The following is a 20086-nucleotide window of genomic DNA, read 5'->3' as shown; positions in this document are numbered from 1 at the left end:
CATACGGTTTTGAGCTAAATCGATCGGTTACTGTGTTGGAAACAATATCATAATGCTAAAAGTGATATTTTCACGAATTTTTCTTATTGTAGTCTAATTTTGTCTCATAAGTTGTACATTCAAGGTACATGGCAAATTGAAGTTTAAGCATTAGACTTCTAAGTACTGGTCTCATTTCGAAATACGGCGCGGCAAGGCGGCAGTTTATAACGGCTATATTTATAACTTTTATCCCCAAATGAACTAGATTTAATTTTAACGGTTCATTAAGTTTTGTATAATTTGACCTACGCTTTGTAAGCAATACGTTCAGTCTGTTTGTGGGTCTGTGAATCTTAATTAAAAACGAACAAATAGAAACATCTAAATTTGTATGATTTGTGATGTGCTTAAATAAGCGTAGAAACAATAGCTATAAATAAATTAATCGAGAGTTTATTCATTCAAATTTGTCAAAATGCTTCGATAGTTAACTTCAAAGTCAAAAGGCTGGACTTTACAGCATAATTAAAAAACATAATCTAATTATCATAAAAGAGAATCTATTTATTCAAAGCGAAAGTGAAATAATCCATAAACAGCATTCCAAGTTTAATTGTGAATATTTCGAAAACTTTAAAATGATGAGAGCGAAAACATGACACAGTGAAGAGTTCAAACAGTCAGCGATGCAAATTCTAGTCGCTAGGGGGATGCATCTAGCGAACACCATCCAAACTAGCATGTTAAGCGCATGCTTCGAAGTCAAATTAAACGAAATTTTTGAACCAATTTAAACCGCTTTGGTAGTCAAATCCATCGGGGCTGAAATTGTTGAAATCCCAGCTGAACAATTATTTGTTCCCGTGGTGTTTATTTGTGACATAATTTCATTTCGATGATAATTATTATTGTTGCTAACTGCATTTCCGTAGCCAATAGGAACGGGCACGGCGTATGTGTAACCGTTTTCTTCTCGGACTTTTGCAGAAACGGACTGTTTCACAGCTTGAACGTGTCGAGAACCGAATAAATGGTCCCTATAAGCGCTGCTGTTAGGGAAACTCAGTTCGGGGCAGTAATTGCAGGAGTTTTTCCCAGGCTCGACCTGATTTTCGCCCAATTGAGAGCTCAGGTCAGTTCCGCATCCGACAATTGGTTTTCCTTTCTTTTCCTTCGACCTGGCGTTTTGAAACCAGACTTGTACGACTCGTTTTGACAATCCCAGTTCGTTCCCAATCAGTTCACACTCGCCCATACTTGGAGTCTTGAAGTCAATGAACATGGCTTTGAGAGTCCGAACCTAACAAAAAACGAAAAGATTAAGCTGGTTTTAAGTACCTCAGCTCCGGGGATTTATTGAAGGTCGAAGGTTTAACCTTATGTAAATGAAGCATGAAGTTTCATTTCAACATTTTTCATCTTTTAGAGAAAAACAAAAGCGAGTATTTGTCTTATAAGCTTGCGCGAATTATTGTTCCAGCCCCACTTGTGTGGGGGGAGGAACTATATACTTAAATGGGCTTGTTTATTCAATCAATTTTGCAATTTAGGCCGATCGATATATTCATCGAAGAGAAATGTGAGTGGTATCATTGAAAAGCTCGTCCAGCATGGAACTCGAACATAGAAAGATTTTTTTATTTCGTTTTTTTTCGAGAAGTTATCGAGGTTTAGAGTTTTTTGTTAACACGGGATATTTGGCATGATTTTGTTCACTTTTAACGTGATTTTTGTTCAAATTAGGATTTTTTTCTATAAAAATATTAATTTAAAATTACATTGCACGCTACAAAATGAACTAATTTTGTGTTCTTAATAGACGAAGGGCGATAAAAAGGCTAATTCTGGTCCCATAGGGAACTAAACTATAGAAAAAAATCAAATTCTATTTGACAGCTGTTTTAGAAAAATTTTTAATATTATTTTAAGTCACTTACAGACTAGTCACTTTTCATATAGAAGTTCCGTTAATGACAGAATTCATTTACAGTCAAACGATGCCCAATGAACAAAAGAATTAGTTTTCAAGGAATCGCTCATGTTTTTTTTTTGCTTCGACTCTGAGTTTTGGTAATTTTTAATAAAAGTTTGATTTCCTTTTAGAGACTTTACAAAATTTTTGCAGTCCTATGACATAGACTCGTGGACCAAAACTTCAAAAGGCTTCCTAATAAGCATTTAGAGAACCTATCTGGTGCATTGAGTGGACAACTAATGGCTGTTAAGACAAAATAATTTTTCAAAAATTTTCTTTGGACATTAACCGATCTTAAACTAATTTTTATGAACTGTAAGTCAGTCTCAGTAATGAAAGGACCCCCTTCCTTTTTACTGGAACCAAAAAATTACCTGGTTAGTGGTTTTATCTTCTAACCATTGGACTTTGATTTAGGACTTCGATGCTACAAGTTTTTATTTTTTTTTTAATTTTGGATTTTTTTTTTCAAAATTTTGGTTCCTTTTGAAATCTTATCACATTATCCTAACATTGATAGTTCCCATTGGCCTAGAGAACACTTTCAATGGAACGTGGACAAAGTTTTCAGAGAAAAGCTTGATCTAAATGGCTTCGACACTTTTTAGTTTTTGCCTGAACTTGATGTTGTTTTCACAGTCATAAGACCCCTTGTTATCTCTTATTGATAACTTATGAGGGAAACACATCATTGTCTTGCAATCTAGTCATAACCTAGCGCATTTATTGACTTCCGTTGAAAGCTACTGCAACTAATGATTTTCTCAAAAAGTTGGTGGTTTTAATATTTTGTTCATGTTTGTTGATTTTTTGAAGTCAAATTGTTAAAAAAAAAGAAGAATCCCATTGCTGTTAAAAAATTAATTAATTAAATAATTAATTGAAATTAGAATTTTTAACTGAAAAGTTCAATTTTTAATTGCTTCAACGTTTTTCTCACAATTTCTTTCGAATTTGCTGTTTTTGCATGGTTTTTTTTATCTTTATGTAGTCGTAAAATACTGAGAGGTCTCATAAACGTCTAATTGAGGATTGAACGAATAATTTTACTCAAGCAGTCAGCCTACGGCGAACAGTCTTAAAGTTTATGATACCATTTGTTTTCAAAATTTTTAAACTCATCAGTTTTTGTTATTCTTTCGTGAACTTGTAACTTATTCTCGTCATTGCGCGGTCCCATCCAATTCCCTGTAATTCCAAAATCAACGTGTATATTGATATTAAGTCATAACTGATGTTTTGTTTGTTGGACATAATGTGTTTTCACAAAAGTTTTGTTAGTGGTCAATATATGTGTTTTTTTCTCTTCTTTTAGCACATTCGCGTAATACCAGATACCAATGATTTTCAAATGAGGCCAAAATGAACTTATTTAATCTTTCAGTATAATTGTAGCTGAATTAATTTGAATAACAATTGAAATAAAAAAAATAGTTTTCAGATAATAGCTAATGATCTGAATGGCTTCAATAATTTGTTTTGTCTGTAATTTTGTTTGTAGTTTTTCTGCATCTTTAGTCCGTTTCTATGGCCTAGTCTTACCAAAGAAAAGTCCTATCTGTATCATAACCACTTTTTAGTAAATTTATCTGGAATTATTTCGTTAAAAGCTAATGATTTTTAACACGTTTGAAATTATTTGGTTTAAAAAATGTTGATTGATTTTTAAATTTCGCCTCTTCTTCTTTTTGTCGAATTGTTACCTAGTCGCATTAAGGAAAAGTCCATCTGCTGTGTAGTTACGAAAATGTAAATCTGTGTAGTTAAGGTTTTATCTGATTGCATAGTTTTTTTCTTGTAGTCTTTTTAATGGCAGATCTCGTGAGCGCTGTAATGAGGCATCGCATTATGTAATTCAATTAGTAGTTTGGGTGTCTAACAATTTTTTAACTCATTATTTTTTTGATTATTTTTGATTATCTCTTTATTTGGTTGTCAATTAAGTCAAAAATGTAGATGAGCTCGGGTCGGAACATCATGTGCGAACGCACATTAACGAGCCTTCTTGTTATCAATATAAAGAGATATATTGTTCACAAAGTCGTATTCAGACAAACTTATGATATTAGAATTGAAAAATTGCCCAGCTCATAAATTGCCCAGAATAAGCGTTCATGCAACTTCGATTGCTTGCAGATATAAACTAGCTTTTTCTAAGCTTCACTGTGGTTAGTATGTATGGGAACATTAACAACAAGTGTTTCCAGTTTTAAAATGTCAGACCTCTGCAGTGTCAGATTGAAAACTTGCAAAGTGTCTGTTTCAAGAAAGGTGACGCGAATCTGCTATGATCACTTTGAAATTCTGACTTACAGCTACGTAGATCGACAAACATCAGATTTTATGCGACTTCAACAGAGTTACCTAATCAATATATAAAAGTGAACTATTCAATAACCAGGTTCACTTTTCAGACAGAAACGATGTCTGATCAGACTCATTCCAGACCATTGGGTAGACTTTCATACGAAGTCGCTTTATAGTCTGCATTGTCGACAGTTTTTTTTAAATATGATTGCTCACTTCCACCAGCTCAAAATTCGCGACTAATGAAGAGAAAAAACTGCGGCACGTACCTGTACATTAGACAAGTGAGTTCGATGCCGCTTCTTATCATCGTTGATGTACATCCCTCCTGTCCCAGCAAGGCTAAAAGCGGAGGCTGCTTGGTTCGAACCACCTCCAGCGGCTGTTGCGTTGCCGAGGATATTAGCCGCAGTGGAAGAGAGGAAGTCTGAGTTCGCGGAGGTCCCCGTTGGACTGATGTTGTTACTGTTACATGTGGTCAGGCTGAGAGCCGAAGAATCATCACTAAAATTGCAAAAAAATAGGTTTAAAAAAGCGATCATCAACCCTTAGATTTTGGATAACCCTCAACATGTTCCGTTTATAATTAACCTTTACAAATATAGCCCATTTTGTGCAAAAAGGCACTTGCGTGTCGGGGTTGTATAGCATTCTATGAGAGTTAACCACAGTATAGTTTGTACACAACGACCTTAAGTATTTTTTTTCAAAAAGAAAACTTACTTTGATCCATCTGAGTAAAACGAGACTTCGTGCAGCTTCGCTTCCTCAGAATCCTCAAAACTCTTCACATTCACAATCGATGAATTCGGTTGGTTTACGAAATCGCTCAATGACGTCACACTTTTCGCATCGTTCGATGACTCATCGCCCAAACCGAGAGCTTTCAACGACGCTCCAAAATTACGAGACGCGGCATTAACAATTGAGCTCACCGACGCAACTAACGATTCCAGAGGTTGAGGGTCGTTATTTGACAGATTTGCGGAGTTTGTTTTGGTTCCCACGGTTGCGTTTGGAATCCCAGATCCACCGTTAGTTTCGCTAGGCTTCGTTGTAATTGTGACGTTAGGGGGAGCCGTTGAACGGACGTTGCCCGAGGCATCCAAAGTGCTCGGGGCTATTTGAATAGCATTTTTAGCCCGATCCGAATGTTCCTTCTGTACGTGTTGACTCAAATGCGACTTGCTTTTGCATATAGTGTCACAATAAGGACACTTGCAATGGTACACTGTGTTCCCAATAACACGACACTGACCTCGTCTTTGTCTCGCTCGGGTATTTTGGTACCACACCTGAACAACCCTACGACTCAACCCAACAGAATTAGCGATAGTCTCCATTTCGGTCCGACTCGGGTTGCTGTTTTCGCCGTACTTTGTGTACAAAACCTCGAGCTGGTCAGGCGAAATTGTCGTTCGCATTCGTCGGAAATATTCTTGAGAGCCAGCACTATTGGCGTCAAACTGAGATTGAGCATCGCTGAAAATGTTTACATTCGGCGATTCGTTTGAATTCGCAACATTATCAAGTGCAGCGTATTTGTCACTCATTCGTTGCATGGCAGCAAGGTCATTGCAGCTTTCACTTTGCGAATTTTGCTGTTCTTGTTGAGCGGACAGACCACTGATTGTCAGAGCAACTTGCTCTATGTGTGCCCTTTGATGAGAGTCCAATTCCTCCTCGGAAGCCAAAATGGCAGGACACAAACTGCAATTGTAGTAAAATTCATCATCATCTTGTGAACTGTGCCCCCCGCCATCGTTAGTTTCAATGTCTTCCTTTATTGTAAGCTTTGAACTATCCCCACTGTCTTCACGATTACGTAACTTTCCACTTCCTGTTTCTTGATTGGTCGATGCTGATGACGTAACCGCGTTTAGTACGTCATAATTCGGAGCAGGTTGTGGCTCAACAACAGTGGTGAAATTCTCAGCCGTTGTAGGTTCCGGTTCATGCTCATTTATAACCGATTCGTTATAACTGTTCTGGTTTGCATGGTTACCAGCCACCATGTTTACAACTTCCTGGACCAACTTAGTCGCGTCAAGGTCTAAAGTACTTCGCGGGTTCAAGTCAACTCGGGAACTTGATCCGAGAGAGGAAGTCGTATCTTGAGCCGAACTTCCAACTGACGAGACGCTGTTCGGGTAGCTTTGACCTGATTGGCTGCCAGTAGTTGTTTCGGCTCCAGTCGTAATCTCCATACTTCTTCGCGCTTTCTGTCTTTGGTTTTGGAACCACACGACTACAACTCTAGGCGAAAGATTCAAACTTCGCGATAAATTCTCCAAATCGTCATCTCTTGGATAGGGATTTTGGTCGAAGAAGTCTTGAAGAGATTTAATTTGATGATCTGTGAATCTGGTTCTAGTTGCTCGTTTTGTAGAAATGTGCTGCTGGTTTTGCTGTTGTAAAAATATAGACATAGGCGACGGAGGTTTGCCCGAACTAGAGCTGCATAAAGCGCCCATGTTAAACTTCGAGGGGTCAAATTGCCCGGTGGTTCCTGCATTTGCCCCTGGAAGTAAACTTTGCATGTTGTTAAAAATCGCTTGTTGTAAAGAAAGCGCAGCGTTGTTACTTTGCTGAGTTGCAGACGAAGTACTGCTAGAGTTGCTATTTGCAGAATTACTACTAGAAGGCGGGTTGTTGAAGTTGTAAGGCGAGTCTTTATCTTTTTGTCGTTCTTTGAAAAGCGTGTTTCGGAACCAGTGTTTTATTACCTTTACAGGCAAACCAGTTTGCTGTGATATAGCTACATAACGTTCTTCGCTTGGTAAGTTACTTATGTCGAAATTTTGCTTCAGAATTTCAAGTTGCTGTTCTGAAATTTTTGTTCGGGGTTGTTTTTGAGAAGTTTCGGTTGAACTCGAAGTCGACGAAGTGGTATTCGTCGTCGGCGATTTGCTCCCGTTAGCAGCCGATGCAATCATAGAAAGAAAGGGATTGTTCGCGAATAATTGCGAGCCAAAATTACTATTGGCCAGAGCGGCTGCAGGTAATATTGCACTTAGAGCTGCTGGGTTTTGCATGAACAGCTGCTGATACAAAGCCGCTTGTTGTAAAATGAAGGCATTCGTTTGTTGATTCAGTTGGTCGTTATTCTGGGCAAAACTTGAACCCGACTGACTTTCAGAATCCGAGTTATTACCACTGTCCGATTCACTTTGAGGAAAATCGTCACTGTAAAACATGTTATCGTCATCATCATCTTGGAAATTTCCGACCAATCCGTTCTCGTTAATATTTGCCGATTGTTCTTCGGCGATTTGCAATGACGTAACATCTGCTATTGACTGCTTTATAGGCGTTGAGCTTTCAGTTTTTGATGAAAGCACGTTGACTGTTTCATTTGGAGAACTTGAATAAGAGCCCTCAGATCTACGAGTTTTAGTTGAAACTGAACTGTCTACTGGATTCTGTTGGTTTCCATCAACTGTCGCGATACTCGACTCAGTATTTGCCTCGTCACTTTCGGTAGAGGTGGAATTTATCTGGTCCAGGGCATTTGCGGCCTCCACCAGGCTTTGCTGTTCATCGGAACCATTGATTCCGCTAATGGAGATTTTGAACAGCTCTGAAAGTTTGGAATTTGTTGATAAAGATTGTGAACTGCTAAGCAGATCCTGGGTAAGTTGCGCCTGTGATGCTATTTGCTGCTGAGGCATATTGTTGTAAAAGGGCATCAAACTTGAGATCAGTTTCTGGTGCTGAAGTAAAAATTGCTGTTGTTGCAACAGCGCCATTTGAGTTTGCACGTCAAGCAAACTTGAAGATTGCAACTGCTGACTTGCAGCCATTGTATCTTGAAACATCTTTAGATCCTGGGCCGAAACTTGTAAGCCCATATTTGAGAGCAAATTCATAGCTGCTAGAGACGAGTTCATTGCATTACTAGATTGCTGTTGTTGAGCTAAGTTCCGAATCGCCTCGTCCAAATTCTCCGCCAAATTTTGACCAGCAGAAATTCCGGCAACATTATCCGCACTAAATACTGACGCTAAACCGTCTCCAGAACCCAATTTACATCCGGGAGTTTCCTCACTTGTAGACTGTATTGGATTAACAGATTGCTGTTCATTCGAATTGCTCTCAGGACTCGAGGAAGTGTTTTGATTGGCTGATAATTTAGATTGACGATTAATAGTTTCTTTGTGAAGCAGTGAGGCTAGGTGGATTTTCAGAGTGGATTCGGAGGAATAAGCCACATCACAGGCATCGCAGCGGAACGGCTTTTCCGTTTTCACCGAGGATTCCGCCGAGTTTGCAAGCTGGTTTTCCGAGTTTGGTACACCAGTTTTGCCAGTTAAGTTCGGTTGTTTATGGGCAGTATTATTATGCATTTGCAAATTGGATTGACAAATAAAAGCAAAGTTGCAGTTATTACACTGGAACGGTCTGGAACTTAGTGAGGATGTTGAGTATTGCGAGATGATTGGAAACGAATCCAAAAGGTCGTTTTTGAATTCATTTTGAGAACCTCTAGAATTTTGTTCACTACTTGCACAATTCGAGTTCAGAATATGAGCCGAAAATGTTGATTCGCTTAGAAATGTGGTCAAACAAGTAGAGCACGTCAAACCGGGCGGTAAATGTGTCGTTGAGTCGAAAAAATGCTGGATCAAATTTTCTTCAGAGAGAAAGTTTTGGCCACATTTCGGGTCCCAGCACGGCAAACTCGAGTCCTGATCGGGATGAGCTGAAATATGATTGGACAACGAGTTATGAGTCGGGAAACTTTGCTTGCAATCGGGAACGGTCGAACATAAATAATTGGTGCATGATTTCACATGGCTGTACAGATCCAAGGTGTGATTAAACTCACTCCTACACCTGTGACATCTGTACTTCAAACCACCGACGTTCGAATTAGCCGAAAACAGACTTTGAGCTGACGCTACGCTTAGAGCTGAAGACATAACCGAAGAACTGCCAACGTTGCTGGAATCGGATACTATATCCGAAGTCACTACTGGCGATTTCACGATTCGTGGAGCTCTGGCCACTGGCTTTACGCTCATAGTTGGCTTGACAGCCGCAAGCAAAGCTTCGATGCAATCGCTCGAAACTCTATGATCCTGCAAAATATGGTCACGCAAAAGATCTCGAGTTTTGGACGGCTTCGCGCATAATGGACAATTGAAAGCTTCGCCGTAAATTTCCGACGCTTTGGTTGCTACAGAGCTAGAAATTGAAGTTCGATCAGTTGTTATCATCGAATTTTCAGAGGAGACTTCGAAAAAATCCTGCCATGAACTTTCAGTAGAATTATTCCCAGATTGCAACTTTTTGCTTCTCAATTTAGAGCAGTGCTGAGCTTGTTGAACATGTGAAATGATTTCAGATTTGGTCATGAATCCGGATGAACAGACTTTGCAGTTGAATTTAGCACCCGGTTTTGAGGTTAAAGAAGTGAAAATTTCGAATAGTTTAAGCGCCAGAACATGACTGTCGCTTGTCAAATGCGCATTTAACTGTCCAATACTTTTAGCTTGAAAGTCGCACGCATTGCATGTTATCTGAATAGGACTAATTTGGTGAATTATTGCAAATATACTTTCTAAATTTTCGTTTCCCTCTTTGAGGTGATTAAAAATTTGTACTTTTTGTTTGTGTTTCTCAGTTTGAGAATGCAGAGTAAAGTTTGCTTTAAGATTTGTCGAGTAATTGCACAATAGACATTTGAATGTACTGTTATTTACAGTTGAGTAATCCTGTGACGTCATACTAGTTCTATCTCTAAGAGCGTGGTTTTGAATCAAATGAGCATCATCTGAACAAAACCGATTGCAAATTCCGCACGAAAAGACACCGCTTTCGTTAGTTGTCGCAGCTGCGTTTAAAGATGCCGACGCCGCGGCTGCAGAATTTATTTGTGGTAAAATACCCTCCAAGCCGCCGACAAAAAGCGACGAGGCTTCGGGGTTTGTCGTAACCGCGGCGACAGCTTCGAGTTGTCGTTGCAAGATCAACGACTGTAGAATATCGTTCGTAGTTTGCTGTTGTTGCGTAATCAAAGCCGAAGCTAAATCGGTTGCAGCCGAACTATTAGCCCCAGTTTGAAGCGACAGCAACGCGTGATCAGCTGCAACATGCAATTTAAAACTAGCAGCATTTGTAGTTTGAAAATCACATGCGGGACATTTGAAAAAATTTGCAGCTGCCGATTGTAAATTTCCACCTAATGTGTCGACTAAATTCTGCGCGTTCTGATTGGCCGATGACTGAGCGGTAACAGCTGAAATAGTGGCGGAATTTGCGTTTGTCGTTTCTTCTAAAGATCCGTTATTTCGCTTCAATTCTTGAACGTTGTTTAGATGTTTGTCCGATTGCATGTGAATACTTAAATTGCCTTTGGTTGTCGTGGAATAATTGCAAACTTCGCATTTGAAGGGTTTATACCCGCACGAGTAAGTCTCTCCACGCGATAACTTAGGGTGCGGTTCATTATTAGTGCAGTAATCGCAATTATTAATGCTTTCCGAATGTTTTTCTTTCATATGGGCGTCTAATGTTTGCTGGTATTTATAGTGCCAGTTACATTTTGGACATTTTAGGGTTTTGCTTGAGTTTCGAGAATGGCACATAGCCATATGACTTAAAATATTGTTCGAAGTCGAGTTAAAGTCAACACTTGCGTTTGTGTAGTTACTAGTGGTCCCGCTTTCAGAACTGAAAAGTGATGTCAAAATATCACTGGAATTTTCATCATCTTCCGATTTAGTCCCAGAAGAATTTCCCTGGATTAAATGTCTGGATGCGATTTTCAAACTTTCCAGTGAGACTTCGCGAATATTGTCGAGACATAAAACTGCGATGCTGGAATTTTCCAAAGTGCTGCATAATGGTTGGAACACAACGCTGCACTGTGATTCGTCGAAAAACGAAAACTCGTCCTTTGAAAACGAGCAATTATGACATAACTTTCCGTGCTCGGACAATCCTATTACATCACTGTATGACGTATTACATGCAAAACAGAGCATGAAATTTAAATTTGATGACTTTAATTTCTGAGAATCTGTGTTTTGCTTCAAAAAATTCAATTCTGAAGTCATATCTCGTTTCGAAATGCTCTGAAGTTCTTCTGAAAAGGTTTTCAATTGATCGTTTCCTGAAGCGTGAAGGAAATCTTGAAACGTGAAAACATTCGCGGTGACAACTTTAAAAATTCCTTCGGAATCGATTCGTACCGAAAGTGTACACGTACTGTCCTCGGAATTGAATGAAATCACGCCTTCGAAACATACTCCACAATTAGCCGAATCTGTCTCTTTAACGTCCACTGAAAATTGGCAATTTTCCGATTGCATTATTTCCGTGTTTTCTCCGTTAGTCATAGTTTGTTGTTGAGTTTCACTGTCAATATTGGCCGTATTTTCAAACGATTTAGTTTCATATGGTTCCATTTTTATCTTCTTAGGGGCTAAGATGTCGCCTGTAGAATCGTTCAGTTGTCCGTTCGCATAATGACTTTGTTGAAAATCGGAATTTTGCATAATTTGAGTTTCATTCGCAGAATTTGTGGCTGTTGTTTCATTATTGAGGGCTATAGTTTCAATTTTAGTGCTGGTGTTTTCACTGTTACCACTGTTGCAAGTTAATGATGCATTAGTACTACTTGTAATATTATTACCACCAGTGTTAGTACTAGTTAGCGGACTTGGTGATAAACTGTCCACCATTTTATGTAATGAGGCCTTAGTTAATTATTTGTATTAACTAAGACTGTTTTAATTATAATCTGACGGTCGTTTGGTGAGGGGTCTAGCCGTCGTTTGCGAGCGCTTCATCAAATCAAAAATCGATCAACGCCAGCAAAGTCGTGAATATTGGGATATTTATGGTAATTTGTCAGCAACCGCTAAAACATTGCAAAGTTTGAGAAAATCGGGTAATCAAGTCGGTTTAATGACTTGATGAATATATGTATGTATATATATGATTATAGACTCTAGATTATGTTACGAGAAAAGACATCATAGTCTATATGTTTTCTGTGTATTGAACATAGTGGCACGTATAGCGAGCGAATGGCTGCATAGTTTAATGAAAATAGAGTAATTAAACTAATGATTAATTAAATTGACATTAAGATTTGCGTTGCTCATTAAAACGATAAGGCACAATAATGAAACAAAGGTTTGAAAGTCTAAAGCGGCGAAAGCTTTCACATTTTCATAGGCCAGGCAAATAATCAACGTCGTCTAGAAAGATCAAACCTCATATAACATACGTTCTCATTACTCGCTTCATTTATTAATTGCATTTAGTCAATTCTACAACAATGCTTGTTTAATTGCTGACTACCACCAAATAGTACTAACTCAAGTTACTTAACTAATGATAAAAATTGATTAACAAAGGGACCTGCCACTCATGAATTAAAACTTCAATTAGAAACTTTCGTCACTCTATTAATTTGTGTTATTGGTCCATGTTTTCACCACTTTAGCACTTGGCGCTGAAAGCAGAGCTAATACACCACATCAACATCACCATTAATAACTCTGTAATGTATATTATCAACATTTTATTATATATGTATTTACCAAGACACCCATCAGAACGAGCTTTTAATTAAACAAACGAACGCAATTAAAAAGTAAAAAAAAATGATTTCCTTGAAAATTTTGACAATTTCCACAAGGTGAACACATATAAACCATATTATCATCACGTCATGTTCACTGCCATTACAAAACGTTACCATAAGTGCAGTTCATTTACGAAGCGCGAAAAAGATATCAACTGTGTCTGTCGAACCCTGCGCAACATAAAATCAACTTCTATTTCAAAACCCAACAACAGTTTTTTGATCAATCAAAAAACTGTTGTTGGGGTTTGATTGATCAAGTTGGACAACTTACATCATCTTATCTTATCACTTAAACTCAGTATTGAGAGCTCCCACTGGCTTTCTATGGAGGTATAAGAGATTTTATTCATCATTATCAGTTGATAGCTAATTGTTTTTTGTTTTGAAATTATCTTTTGGTCATCTTGCCACTTAGTCTCATTGATTAATGACAAAACACTAGCAAAGATACTTAATTGTTTTAATGTTTACATAATTTTTCAAACCATGAGAATACTGGTTTTCAAAAAATTATTAGTAAATATTTGAGTTTTACACGAACGTGTCGTTTTCTGCTGTACTATCTCAATCATAACAGATCTCAATGGTTATATCTAATTCATTGCAAGAAAAAATTTACAGCAGGAGTTAGCAGCAAAATGACCAAAAACAATCTTCTAAATTGCAAACATTAACAAGGAGGCTCGGTAATGTGCGTTTGCAAATAAAGGTCCGAACCCGCTCAACTACTAAATGAGGAAGAGAGAGAAAACTTTCCAAAATTCATATATATCGTTTCAACAAAGTTAAAATATAAGTGTGGATTACAGGACCGATGAGACTTGCCATTTAAGAGAGTACTGGACAAGACAAACATAAAAATCAAATAATAGCAAACATTAATTACGACCAAAAATCGATGTCTATATTTAAAAAACATTTAATAGAAGGACATGGAAAAATGGAATCAGATAAAAACTGAATTAAACAAATTAACCTGCACCTCCTTAGAATTTATATGAGACATGTCATTAATGAGACTTGGTATCAGGTCGACAAAGAAGAGCAAAAGGGTCAAACTTCAAAAAAAAATCTATTTGATAAAACAACCAATTTCAAATACCAATACGTATTAACTGGGCTCATCGACAAGGTTAGTTTATACCTCATATGAAGCAGCTAATACCTATACATCAAAACCTTATCAGAAGACCACAAAAGAGCGGCAAAAACGAAAATAAATAATGTTTAACAAGAAAGCGGTGTCGCAGCCGTTAAAATTATGAGCTATTCATGGAATCCTTTAAAAATCCTCAATTGCACTTTTTTAAACGCCAATTGGGCCACTATATTAGTGTGATAATGTGGCAAGGAAAAAAGAAAACACAAAATTTCAAACAATTCATCGAAATCAGTGCTGAAGCCCTCAAAACTATAAGACATTGAAAACAATTGCAAATTTTAAATTGACAAAAACGATTTGGATTTTTCGCCAGTTCCTTCTTTGAATTTGAATACGTTTTCATTGCAAAGAGTCGTTGTGAAAAATGTCACCAAAAGAACCAGAAACGCTGATCAGTATCGAAAAGTCACGAAATTCTTATAAAAACAACCCACTTCTAAGCTCTTCTCAAAGACGTCAACTAAACATAACAACAGCGCAAAACAACAGTTCCGTTTGGAACAACAGAAAAATGATGAGCCCTGCCAAAATGAGACAAAATTGGGAACAAAAATTAGAAAGTACAAAAATTTTTCTTTGAAAAATAAAAAGTCATTAAAACAGTTAACTATAAATTAAAATCAGTAAACGGATTCATTTAAGAAAAAATAAGGCGTTGTTTGTCAAGAATATGCAGTTTGACAACAAAAAAGAACGACAATTAGAAGCAAAACATTCTAATAAATTTAGCGAGGGAGCGGTTTTGCAGCCGTTAAAACTGTAAGCAATTCACTGAAATCTTTAATACCGCTTTTTTGTGGATTCTTTTTTTTTAGAAATCGGAGCTATCTCCGAAGTGATAAAGTGAAAAGGGAAAATTACAACCTCAAATTTAGGCAAATGTGCGAAGATCACAAAAATTTTATGAATTTTTGTCGTAGCAACGCCAGGAAACAATTAGTTAAAAATCAAAACCACTATAAGGCGTTTTTTTTAAAATTCAGTGGAGTAAGTTAATGTTTTGCGAGGTAATATATTGAGACTATGCTACATGTGGATGGAAACAAAATAGAAGAAGTTGGCAAACCTCAAATGACATTCTCTTAAAACAAATTTAATCAAATTCCTAAGAGGCATTAGATAACTACTGAGAGCATTGTATATCTTCACTAATAGCTCCCAATTGGATCTTTGATGAATAAGACGAAGTCATGAAGCTGCAAAAAATGTTAAATGAAGGAAAAACCAAAGAAAGTAGGGATCTTTTCCGTTAGTGCCCCCCTTCCCCAGCTTAGTGGGTGCATATTATTTGCATCCCCAGACGCTTGTCCCATATTTTAAATAATGATTTAAAGTGTAATGACACGTGCTCTGTAAATAGGGGGCACATCGTACCAGGAGGGCACAAACGGAAAAGATCTGAAATTAATTAAAGTTAACGAAACAACATTGTCGAAGCCATAAAAACTATGAGCTTTTCTCTGAAGACATAAAATATATTAATTTGGCTTTATTTTGATGGAATTATGATCTTTTATGTACTGGGCCTTGATTTGAATTCATTCTCGGTAATAATCAACATAAAATTTAAAAAAACTGCGCAAAATGTTTATAAAAAGACGGCGCATCAATATAATCCAACAAATAATTGACTTAAGAATCCAAGATGAGTCCAAACCAAGCCCCAATCTTCCTGCGCGTCCAACAAAAACGATTATTATTCCGTACAACTGCAAGAACGACGAATTAACAAAAGATTTATTTCAATAAACCATAAAAAATGATGCAATTTGTATAATTATTGAGTTAATTTACCAAAAAACCGGTAAAAGTTTAATTCTTTCCAATAGACTCCTATAGGAACCGAAAGTACAACTAGCCTTTTTTGGATTTTTCAAAAATTGCGACAACCGATGATAGGTTTCTACTTCCGCAATAATAAAACCACGTGGGACAAAAAAAGCGTATTTGTAAGCATTTTCGATTTTAAAAAAAGTTTGAAATTCAAAAATTTTTAAAAAAAAAATTAGCCAAAAGATTCGGATAAAATCAATTTACAAGCCTCCTCTATCCTTAAAAGTAAATCCAAGAAAATTGTTAATAACATTTTAAACGAACTTTAGCGAAATCGACAAAAATTTGGTCAAAAATAAATACTGAAAATGTGAATAAAAACAACGGAGTTCCATCTGTTATTCACAAGATTTGAAACCTCGATAACTTCCTGTAAAAAAATAAAAAAAATCTTTTTCATTCCATATTTTACGCTCAACGGGCTTTTTAATCATACCACTCGGAACTATCCACGATTATTATATCGATCAGCCACAATTGACTGAATTAAAAAACTCATTTGAGTATATAGTACCTCCCCTCCAAGTGAGTCAGAACAAAAATTTAGTTAAAAAACAATTTCCATTTTATTAAGCAAACCCCATAAACAATGTGAGCTTAAAAATCAAACGCAATTTCCAGTAGAATATTGTATGGTTAAGACAAATAGGAAGAGAAAGTATGAATTTGCAGAGGCAATCAAATGAAATTTTAAAACTTCAGACCCAAAAAAGAGCACGTTTACCTACCTGGTCCGATTGTGCCACAACTGCTGAAGAGAAATTAAATAACCTCAGTAAAAAGTTGCTAAACGTGTACGATTTTTTCAAAGCAAGGTTATTGGTATAAAAAATGATCAGAAATGAATAAAATAGCGACTTTGCTTAAGATAGCAAGCAATAACTTCTAATTAGTAACCTGATTTATTGAACTAATTTTAATTTTAACTCAGCGCAAGAGAGCTTTGCGAGTTCGTTAGTTATGGCTTAACTAACCTATTATAATTGATACATTTCTTACTAACCCATTAATGAGAACTGTCTATATAGAACACTGTGAAATTTTATGTCTACCGTGTGCAACTAAATGTGAACACAATTATAAATGAGCGAAACAAGCTCACGTGAACTAATTAGTTATAAGCATACTAGTTATAAATTGCGGAAAATTCAGGTGTTCAACATAATTAAGTTGACTATGCAATTAATTTCCAAATATTTGACAATGTATTATAAATTGGAACAGCGTGGAGTTGTGTAAACTATTATAACAACATAATTCCCAAATTTCTAACATAAAATACACGGAAAACAACCAAAATAGTGACATTTTACACTGACAAGCCACACCTATAAAAAAATCATAGCTACTCCTGGTGACGTTTAAAAACAAATTGGAACATCAAACTTCAATTGACAATTATTCTAACGTGAAAAAACTTTAAAAGCAGATAGTCTATTGCCCCACACCGGAGATAGTATACAAGGACTCTAATCAATTATGGTTCCGACCCGCTTTAGAAGGGGAGGAACTATATACTCAAATGAATTTTTTCTTCAGCCAATTTTGGCCGATCGATATATTCATCGTAGAGAGTTGTGAGTGGTATCATTAGAAAGCTCGTCCAGCTTAGAATGTATAATTAAAAATATTTTTCGTTTTAATTTCGTTTTTTCCACGGATTTATCGGGGTTTAAAATTTTGTGAATATTTGACAGATGTTCGTTGGTATTGTTCACATTTTCCGTATTTTTAGTAATTCCGCTGAAAAATTTGTTAAAATTGTTAACAACAGTGTTGTTAGCTTTACCCTTAATGATAGAAGACTGTTGTTGAACTGTTTGATCCCATTTTTCGGCAAAATTTTTTGCCAAACTTTCAAAATTCAGCCTTTTTGAATATTGCACGAAATAACCATTATTTAGTCCACTTTTTTTAAATTTGCCGGAGTAACACACATAAAATCTACTAACTCAATCTTCGTTAAATCCAAAGAGGGCTAGTTATATTTGCGATTCCTTTGAGGGTGTTCTTAAAATAAAATTTCGTCGGTTTTTTGATAATTTGACTCGATAATTATCCAAAACGAATCATTTAATTTATATATATTGACTTCATGTCAATTTATCCATATCCAGTGATAGCAAGGCTATTTTTGGTCTAATCGCTGTTTCTACAATCCAAAAACAATTCGAAATGTAATCAGTCGCTGTCTTTTTTCTTAAAAAATTTTGCATTTTCTGCTTTTTTTAATGTTAATACCCGAACAGAACAACTCAAATCAATACTAAGTAGTGACATTCCCAATTGGCCATCTAACGCGTTTCAAGGAAACATACCCAGAAATTTAGTCCAAAGCTAGTGGTTGTTTTGACTTTAAAAAAATTGTTTTCAAAATAAACAATGTATTATTGAGCTTTGCCACTTTTTTCTCTTTTTTGGTCTGATTGTAGCTTAAAGTCAGCAAAGAAAGATTGCATCGTATTGTTCATGGATTATAATTTAAAAACTGTTGCGGTTTTACATTTTAATTAATCGTTTTTTTGGCTTTACTGCTACGAGTTTTTGAAAAATTTTCAATATTTGGACATTTTCCCATCTTTGATATTCTTTTTCGTCTTTTGTCAGATTATTAAGGGTCGAGTCAGAGGTGAGATGTCACATTAGACATGTCAAGAAAGAATCATTGAAAACATCAATCAACATACGGCTTCGACAACGTCTTCTGGCAGAATTTAGTAAAATTTAGTTTATTTTTCTTTTTGTTTGTCGTTTTTTTTTGCACTCATATGAAAAATTATTGATAATTGCAGTTCTCAGAGGCTACTGATGGATGAACAAAAAAATCTATTTACTGATTTCAGTTGATAGGTAAAGTTTTTCATGACTTTGAAATCAAATATTTTTTAAAAATTATAGGCGTGTTTTTTAACTTCGCCGTTCTTTTTTTGTCCCTTGTTACCTAGCCTAAATAATTACAGGTCACATATCACAATATTGGTTTTGATGAAAAGCACGATTAAACATATCTGATGTTTTTAGTGCATTGCTTTTTGTCTTAACGGCTTCAACACGGGTTTTTCGAAAATTCTTTATAATAATGACAGATCGCATTGGCTTTCTTGGGAGGAACAAATGAATCCATTTAATGATTTAAGTCGATAGATATTGTTTGTATGACTTTGAAATCAATTGTTTTCGGAAAAAAAACAAATAGCTTTTTAATTTTGACAAATTGTTCTTTATTTGTCTACTTGTTACACAGTCTCATTATTCAGGGGTCACTTATCACATTATTGATGTTAAAAGAAGGCCCAACTGATTATATTGTTATTTTTACGGAAAATATTAAGATCTGAACGGCTTCGAATCCGCTTTGTCACAAAGTTTAATTAATTTTTTTGTCTATTTGTCGTTTGTTTTTGTAGACGTACATGTTCTGGATCATGGAAGGTCTCAAAGTTTTCATTTGGATGAAAATAAACCTATTTAAATATTTCTGTTGATATCTAATGGTTCTCATTATTTGAAATTATTTTTTTAAAAAATAAAAACGCAATATTTAACTTTTCTGTTTTTGTTTACTTATTACCGAGTCTCATTCAGGACATGTCCCATGTTTTTCCTAGTGAAGTACAAAATAATTTGTTTAGTTTAGGTTTTATTTGACCTTATTTTGATTTTGATATTAAGTTTTTTGGATGTAAATAATGTTTGTTCTTGTTATTTGGTTTTGCCGTTTGTCAAGTCCCGTAGTCTTGATAATGGCAGATCACATCGGTTCCCTAAGGCGATATTAATTACTTTGCGAAGCGGTTTCAGTTGAAAGCAATTTTTTATTCATACACCAATTACTTTCGAAAAATATTTGAATTTTTGGGAGTTTTCAATCCCCTCCTTATTTGGTAGACAATTTGGCCAAAAAGTGGATGAGAGTGGTTGGAACATTATGTGCTAATGCACATTACCGAGCGTCCTTGTATCACATTTATTTTTAGTTTCTTTCAGTAAAGATTCCAAATCTTTCAGTATTTGATTCCAAATTGATGATGACCAAGTTGGACCTGGTTTCAAATCCAGGTACTACTACACGCCTTTATCTGATATTTTGAAATCCAATTTTGAGATCCAAATTGTTGTAGTGCATATGAACCATCTTTGAAGAGGCACCCGATGTTGAGTTAGAACCATGCATTAGTTTCTCACGAAGATAGAAAAAACACAGAGGTAAATTTGACCAAAAATT

At 36.1% G+C, this 20086-nt stretch overlaps 1 protein-coding gene across 7 annotated transcripts in view; it reads right to left on the bottom strand.

Annotated features, from left to right (window-relative positions):
* Positions 1-350: 350 nt before the first annotated feature.
* The window catches only part of LOC142339148 (zinc finger homeobox protein 3-like), a 342404-nt gene continuing 322668 nt past the window's right edge, over positions 351-20086 (bottom strand). For 6 of the 7 annotated variants that reach the window (XM_075388923.1, XM_075388916.1, XM_075388919.1 and 3 more), the window contains exons 2-4: positions 4988-12131; positions 4534-4768; positions 351-1282 (exon numbers count right to left, since the gene is read on the bottom strand). In XM_075388923.1, coding sequence (XP_075245038.1) covers positions 773-1282; positions 4534-4768; positions 4988-11952 — 7710 coding nt within the window. In that variant the 5' untranslated portion in view covers positions 11953-12131 and the 3' untranslated portion in view covers positions 351-772. Of the gene's footprint in view, positions 1283-4533; positions 4769-4987; positions 12132-16589; positions 16872-20086 lie in introns of those variants that run through there. The other variant, XM_075388922.1, reaches the window with a different exon arrangement.

This window comes from Convolutriloba macropyga, chromosome 5, assembly GCF_964194025.1.
Source record: "Convolutriloba macropyga chromosome 5, txConMacr16.3, whole genome shotgun sequence".
Taxonomy (NCBI): domain Eukaryota; kingdom Metazoa; phylum Xenacoelomorpha; order Acoela; family Convolutidae; genus Convolutriloba; species Convolutriloba macropyga.
Note: the sequence above shows the minus strand (reverse complement) of the source record. Positions and strands in the feature narration are given on the sequence as shown.